The 7,821-nt window shown below is 57.0% G+C and overlaps 2 protein-coding genes across 2 annotated transcripts in view; one reads left to right on the forward strand and one right to left on the reverse strand.

The window, feature by feature from the left end:
• Positions 1-433: 433 nt before the first annotated feature.
• On the reverse strand, positions 434-7,647 carry EARS2 (glutamyl-tRNA synthetase 2, mitochondrial). The gene is made up of 9 exons (XM_019541831.1): positions 7,444-7,647; positions 6,650-6,805; positions 6,041-6,230; positions 5,083-5,555; positions 4,518-4,626; positions 3,635-3,788; positions 2,553-2,683; positions 1,600-1,735; positions 434-1,112 (listed from the first exon to the last, which is right to left on the reverse strand). Exons 1-9 carry the CDS (start codon positions 7,478-7,480, stop codon positions 1,029-1,031), a joined length of 1,470 nt encoding a protein of 489 aa, XP_019397376.1. The 5' UTR covers positions 7,481-7,647; the 3' UTR covers positions 434-1,028.
• Positions 7,479-7,821, forward strand: part of UBFD1 (ubiquitin family domain containing 1) — a 12,541-nt gene continuing 12,198 nt past the window's right edge. Inside the window, exon 1 of the mRNA XM_019542122.1 lies at positions 7,479-7,633. Coding sequence (XP_019397667.1) covers positions 7,479-7,633 — 155 coding nt within the window. The remainder of the gene's footprint in view (positions 7,634-7,821) is intronic.

The raw sequence follows: 7,821 nt of genomic DNA on the forward strand, positions 1-7,821 counted from the left end.
GCTCCAGCGGCCGCCGGGCAGCTCCCGTGTCGGGACGTGCCTCCGGCCGCCCTTCAACGGCACCTGCTGGGATGATGGAGCGGGGGCAGGGCGCGGGCTCCCCCGACAGCGGTGGGTCGGCGGCCGCACAGGACTCCAAGCAGCAGCGCTGCTTCTTCGCTGCCCTTCAGCCAAGGCGGTGTGGCGCCCGCCTCAGGGAAGCCTGTTTGGGAGAAAAGCCGAGGGCAGCTCTGGCCACCACCCTGCACCCAACACACTCGGGACATCGAGAGATGAGAAGTATGTAGAGACTTTATTTATAAGTGCACATCACACTTAAACACAAGCATGCAAGTGTGTGCTTTCCTCTGCAGCAGTACAGGAGGGAAGGGGGCAGGACTCACTGCAAGGAAAAGACCCACCAGATACAATTTCACCTAAGAATGACAGTAAGCTTTGCCCAAAGAGAAAAAAACACTACCAGGGACTTGAGAAAAGGAACTGGGCACTGCTAGAGAGCGAGCTTTGGTGCTGGGCATTCATGCCCTCACATCACCCACAAAGTAGGACAGTGGAAACCACAAGCTTCTCCTGCACCAGCTGCCACCGACATAGGTGTGCCGAGCCAGATGTGCATGGCTGAAAGGACAGTCTGCTCCCATGACACCTCTTCCCCAACGGCTTGGTGGGAGCCACTTGGCCGTGACTGTGTTTGTTCCAAAACACACCTCCCCTCTGATGAGCTCGGGGGACATTTGGTGGCCATCAGAAGTACACGTTCAGCCTCTGCTGTCCCCGGCTGGATGGAAACGCTCCATTGAGAAGGTCTCATTATCTGCACCCAGACAGCAGCCAGCTCCTACAAGGTGTGCACACGGGGTGGACCCTGCTGCCCTCGTGTCCAAGCTGCCACCTCAGAAGAGGTATGTGGATCCGCAAGCAATTCAGCCAGTTTGTCCGGTGCACACCTAGGGCTGTGAAGAACATGCAGAGCCCTGAGCAGCCGCTGCTGCCTGCCCGGAGGGGCCAATCCCTCTGGCAGCTTCTTGCTAGCTCGACAGCACCTTCCGTATCCGTCCACACACCTCTCGGGGGCCCAGGGAGACCATCATCTCTGCAATGCCTGGCCCTTGCTGAAAACACACAGAAGAGTCACTGGGCTGGTGTTTTGCACAGGTACAAGCTGGTGCCTCATGCCACACTGGAGACAGCCGAGCGACTAGCTGCCAGACTGCTGCTAGAGTCAACACAACATTACTAGCAATAAAAGCAGACATTTCCCTTCTGGTTTCTGAAGAAAAATCCCCCTCGTTAGTCCAAGATGAACTCCAGGGAGCTACACCTGGAAAGGAACCAGCTTTGTTTGTGGTGGCTGCCTAGGACAGAGGAAGAACCAGAACACGCACAAACCCGGCGGCTGCCAACACCCGGGTACCTGAGCCAGCTGCGTGTCTAACCAGTGTCCTGATTGCCAGGAGGCACTTTGGTAGTTCTCACTTCTCTCTCACTTCCCTGTCACCTTCATGTCATCAGATTTAAAACCCCAATGGCAGCGTCCTCAGGACCCAGGGGTAGGAGCTGTTTGGGGATGGGAAGATCCCAGCCCCAGATAGCTTTTACCTGCTGTCCACTGAGGGCCAAGCGGAGGATTTTCATCATGGTGCTGTATTTGGTCCCCTTGAGCCTCTCCTGCAGGCCTTTCAAGTCTTGGCTCAAGCCCTTGGTGGTGAGAGCAGTGGCTTGCCCTTCCATCAGCCTGAGGGAGAGAGGTCCCATCAGCCAGGGGACACAGGGTGTGGGCAGGAGTCTCCCCAAAGGGACTGTTGCATACAAGCCAAGTGCTGGGAGGGCTAGGATCTGAACAGGTAGTTACACAGGTCAATGCCAGGAGGGCTTGGCAGAGCGAGGGGAAGGAGGTCTTCGCCCGCGGTAGCACATGGTGGTGCAGATCATGGCTGAAATGCAGTGGGATGAGCGCATATCACAGACATAACATAAGGGAGCCAGCAGAGCAGCAGCTTCAGGGACTGTCCCCTGATGCCTGCACAGGAAGGACGGGGGAGCAGTGGGAGGAAACACCAGCAGCAAGAGGACAGGCCCCTTACAGTGACAGATCTCCAGAGGGGACAGGGCCTTGGACAAGCACAAGATTCATGCTGAAGCCTGCGGCTCATTACACTGGTAGCCTGACCACATCATGGCCTTGCTGTTTGCCAGCAGAATAGTCTGGCATCTACCTACACAAGCCTTCCTGGTTTCTCTACTGGAGATGCTACCATGGGTGACACAGGGCTGGGGGGCTGCAGGACAGCAGAACTAGGACCCCAAGGGCCTGTGGGGATGGTATGTTATCCCACTGCTGAGGAGGCCTAGTCGTGGGCTGGGTGCTACAGAGGCATGGAACAGAGACGGTCCCTGCTTGCAGGTGTCAGAAAGGTCTTCTGGTTAATGAGCACTTGCTGTCATGAGCATGCTGTGAGAAGCTGCATGGTTCAACGTGCATTTCTCTTCTCCCTGCCCCGGCAACATCAGCGGAGTCACCAGGCAGCTACCCCAGGGAGGGAGCCACTTACCCGAGAACCAGCCTCCCTATCTCATCCATTTCTGCCGACAAAACTTCCAGCTGCTCTCGAGGCACAGAGGGCCTCACCCACAAGTAGGAGTAGTTGGGTGACACCAGGCTCTTCAGGAGGCTTATGTGGCCCTGGAAGACAGAAAGGAGGGTGCTGTCAGGGAGAGGGAGAGAAAGCAAGGTGCTTGTCCCTGGATTTCACAGGCAGTGCCATAGTCTCCATACTGGTCACCTCACACTTGGTGTCCATGCAGGGAGCATGAAGCGCAGGGCAGGTTCTTATACCCATGCTGGGCTGGTGCAAAAGAAGGTGCAAAGTACAGGGCAGGCTGGGCCTGACTCACACTGCCTCAGGGACAGCCCTGCAGGGAGCTGGCAGGCTGACTCAGTCGGGCCCCTGGATGTGGCTCACCACATTAATCTGCTGGCTCAGTGGAGAGAGAGGCAGGAAATCACATGAGCAACGCATGATCACTGTCACAGCAAAACTTCATGCCCCCAGCAGCCGGGACGCCTCTGCCTCCGTGAAGGAGCTGGCGTCATTTGAGAGAACATGCAGCAGCCCCTGAGCCTGGCAGAGCTGCCACAGGACACAAGTGGAGCAGGGGCCCCAACGAGCCACAGGGCTCGCTGCTGCGTCAGCACCAGCCCTTGCTTTGCAGCTTCCTCTTTTAGCTGGGCTCTGGATTCAGAAACCTACTGATTTACCCAGCTCCCTTCTCCAGTTAGTCCCAAACACGCAGCCCTCCCCCACGCTGCCCAGCCAACGAAACCCAGAGATAAAGAAGTGCCCAGGGCGTGGGCCCTTCTGTTGAGCCCACCACCTGACGTATCTCAACCCAACGTGCTTATTCTGCAAGGGCACCAGGGACTCTGGGCATATTCATACCTGCAGCTTAGGCACACGCGGTCCCACCACAGTCTCGATACAAGTGCTGGGGATGGCAACACCAGCCTTTCACTGCTTGCAGCTGAATGGCAGCAAACCAGGAGCTTGGGAGTGCAAGGCACAGCACCCCAGCCAAGTCACAGAGCCCCTGCCCTCCCACCTGCCATTCCTCCCCCTACAGAGGCTTGTCATACTTTCCACAGCAGCAGGATACGCTCCACATAGTCCTTCTCTAGAACCGCTCTGTCCATGAGCTGTTCCCCATAAACCTGCTCCACCAGGGCCTGCAGCTCTCCCACCAGCTTGGGTCGTAGCCTCTCATCCTCAATGCGCCGGACCAGGTGAGTCCTGTGGAGAAGACAGGACCCTTGGTTATGCTCAACTGACCAACCACACTCGCCCCACACTTGCAATAAAATCCATGGAATCACATAGAACGTGGATGTGGCAGTGAGGAGAAACAAGAAACAGCAAAGCAGCACCCCAGGAGAAGCAGCCTTGGTGGGATGCATGGTGCTTCAAAGAGAAACCATTAAAAAGCTGTGGTTAACAAAGCAGATTTTCACCCAGAATTAAGTTCTCGTTCAGTGGTAGCAATGCGGCCTCAAGGTGCTCAGGCCACGCTCGCTGCTGTGTCCAAACATCCAGCACGTGAACACTACTGTGGTTTAGATTGATGCAATCTTGAACGGGTTGGTTTCATGCCCCCTCAATGGGCAACCCATTCTCTGCCAGGTGAACCTCAGGGCCCTGTTAGATCAAGGGAGCGTGGAGGGGGCATGTGTTAGTTTCATAGTTTATAGGGTCAGAAGGGACCCAAGCAGATCATTATGCCCGACCCCCTGCCCTGGACAGAAATGAATGCTGGGATCAAATGACCCCTTAAGCCTCCATGGGGTCTCATAGGCAGGATGCTGACAGGGGCTGCTGGAACTGTGTCTGAGCAGGGGAGAAGCAGGAAGCTCAGAGGACCACAGCAAGGCCACACCTGGAGAAGCAGGCAGGTGGAGTCTTTGGAGTGGGGAGGAGAGCTGCAGCGAAACAAGGTTGTGGTTGTAATGGCATCGAGCTGCCCACCTGTTGAACTCTGGGAGCTTGTCCAGGTCCAGCAGGGCAGAGTGGGTTGTTATCCGGCCGATGTTGAACTCCGAAATCAAATCCCCCAGCGTCCTCCCCCCCTGGTTACCTGCAAAATGACCCAATGGGGGGGTTATGTGCAAGGTGCCTCTGACTGAGAATGGGCATCACTGCTACTCATTGCTAGCCTTGAGCCAGGAATAGGGGTTGCCCTGCAGCCAGCAGCACGTTGGAGGGAAATCATTTTTAGGGCCCACTGCTCTGTGCCAAGATGGCCAGGAACTCGGTCAGCTGGGCAGCAGACTCCATTTCAATAGCACCAAAACCCAGACCCCATCACCACTCTAATGCATCATCCATCCCCCCTACAGGAAGCTTCAGAACAGGTAGCAGCAATTTACCTGCAAAGGTCCTTTCATGCCAGCTGACAAGATCCCCTGCCCTGACTTCCTCCAAACAGAGCTGGGAGTTCCATAGCATTACTAAACCAGATCCTTTCCAGTCAAGTAACCAGCCCCTGAGGCAGCCCCCACTGCCCAGAGAGAGCCCAGCCTGCACCTGGTACCTGTAAACCCGGAGCCGCAGGTGGTTATAATGTCCAGCAGCGCTTCTGGCAAGTAGCCATCTCGAGCAAAACGTTCCAGGAAGATGTCGCCCTGCCGTTTGGACAGCTTGGTGCCATCTCTGTTCAGGAGCAGCGGGAGATGGGCGAACTGTGGGGGGTCCCAGCCAAAGGCTCTGTAGAGAAGGAGGTGCTTGGACGTTGAAGTCAGCCACTCTGTCCCACGCAGGACGTGGCTGATTTCCATGTGATGGTCATCCACCACGTTTGCCAGGTGGTAGGTGGGGAAGCCATCCCGCTTTAGGATCACCGGGTCCCCTTCAATGTTGGCCACTTCGTGGCTGGTCCACCCATAGACCAGGTCATTAAAGGGCTCCGCATCTCCCTCCAGTCGGAAGCGGATCACCCACTCGGAGCCTTGCGACAGCTTTTCAGCTACTTGTTTAGAGGTCAGGTGTCGGCACCTGTTGTCGTACCTGGGACAGGATGGCAGTGGTCTGAGTCAGTACGCTGGCCAAGAGGCCCCTTTCCTCACAAGCCTCATACGGATTTCAGCTCTAGCTTGGACCCCAAGATCTAACCTTGACTCTTTCGATCATTTGTTCTGTGGCCTTGGTCAAATCACTTTACCTCTGTATTTCTATCCCGATACACCAATGGAGGATAACACTTATCTACATCCCTGTCTCACGAAGGGTTGGGAAGCTGCATCACTCAACATCTGCACTGCTCTTTAGAGAAAGAGCACAGGACATAAACAGCAAGAGCTGCCATTCAGGCTGGGGACCTGGACTTCTTCTTCAATAACGAGATGCACTGGGAGCTAAAATCCAAGTGACTGCGATGTTAGTGACCTCAAGTTTGGCATTTGGAGTCTCAAACTGCCAGACTTCATCATTAGTTCTGCAAATACACAGCCTAGGAGACAAGCACCCACCAGGTCACAGCGAAAGCTCCCTACCGTGGCACCTGCCGACTGCGCAGTGCTTCCTTTTTCAGCAGCTCCAGGCGCTGAGGAGTGCAAAAGCAGCGGTAAGCTGCACCCTTCTCCACAAGGACGTCACAGGCTTTCGCGTACAGCTCAAGTCTGCGTGACTGCTGGTAGGGCGCAGCGGGGCCACCTCGGCGTGGGCTCTCATCAGGCGGGATACCTGGAACGCCAGAAGAAACAGGATTTAACAAGTAAAATCTGGAACACAAAAGTATTAAACAGGGGTGCAGAGAGCCATGGCTCTTGGGCAGCAAATAACCGTCCACTCCCAGCACAGGAATCCACCTGCAGATCTACAGCGCAATCGAGAGCATTACAGCATCGCCTCTTTCAGATCTGCTGTTCCCAGCAGCCGAGATGGGTGCGCACTTACAGGTGCGTTAGCAGACCTGACGCATCTCTGCTCGCCGAGCGCAGCGCACGGAGGTGGCCACAAGACGCTCTCACCTTTCTTAGTCTGTCACAATAATGACTTCAGAGCTTGTCATTTTATCAACCCTCGGGCTTTTACGTGATGGCAAGAGCACTCTTTGCGACACGTCTCAGCAGGCAAGCGAAACGCACAGAGCTGGAAGTTACCTGCCCACTCCAGCATGTCTTCAATACCTTCTGCGGCCCCAGGCACCACTCGGCTCTGATCCGTATCCTCCAGTCTCAAGATAAAGCTCCCTCCATGTTTTTTGGCAAAAATATAGTTGTATAAAGCTGTGCGGAGGCCGCCCAAGTGCAGAAAGCCTGGGGTGCGGGGCAGAAAGCAGGAGTCAGGAGAAGTTGGATACCACGCACCAAGAGGAGGCTGGACATGCAGCTGGCCAGGTTGTCGGCCCCCCGCGCTCTTCCCTGACCAGGCAGGGTGTTGGACTCGGTGACCTGCTGAGATCCCTTCTGACCCCAACAACTATGAATAAAAGACCTTTAAATGGGAGCTCTGATGGCCATGCTACCAGTACAGGGACTTAAAAGCATCAGCCGCTTGCCCTCAGTCACCCCTGGGAGTGGTGAGGAACCAACTTGTCCTGCAGCCCTTCCAGCGCTGCCCGCACCAGGGTGCTGGAGGCCTCTACGGTGGTTTCTGCCGCGCTTCCCTGCCGCAGGGCCAGGCCTGGGTTGAGCTCAAGGCTGTGTGGGAGGAAGCCACCTTTGACGGTCTCCCGGATGGACAAGGCCAGCTGTCGTCCTCCTTTCCGAGAGGCACAAGCCTCGCAGGAGCGGCAGTCTAGGACCCGGATCCCTGCCCCAGGAACTGCCCCGCACCCCGGAGAGCTCCTGCTTCCCTTCAGGGGCCTGTCTGCGGCCCGCCCACCCCTCCCAAGCGTGCGAGGGAGCAGGGCAGCTGCTGACGATGCAGCGGGGCGGAAAGAGACCTTAGCTACCTGTGGGGCTGGGCCCGAAGCGCACCCGCGAACACATGGCGGGGCACGAGGTGAGGACTCCCTCCGCCCACCCCACAACAGCCAAGCGGCGGCGCACAGGGGCGGGCTCTCCTGGCGCCCAGGGGCCCAGCAGTGGCCACAAGCAAGGGGGCAGCACCGACGTGCTGAACGCGGAAGTCCCCTACTCTGAGTAGAAGCGAAGTACGGGAGCCGGCGGGGGCCAGTACCACTGCAGCGGGCGGGGTACGGGGGCCAATCCCAGCGCAGTGGGCGGGGTGCGGGGGCCAATCGCGGGCAGTAGGGGACCAATTCCAGGGCGGGGGAGGGGGTGGCCGGGGGCCAATCGCAGGGGAGGTTACGGGGGCTGGCGAGGACCAA

Source organism: Crocodylus porosus, unplaced genomic scaffold (genome assembly GCF_001723895.1).
Source record: "Crocodylus porosus isolate Cpor-Errol unplaced genomic scaffold, CroPor_comp1, whole genome shotgun sequence".
Taxonomy (NCBI): Eukaryota; Metazoa; Chordata; order Crocodylia; family Crocodylidae; genus Crocodylus; species Crocodylus porosus.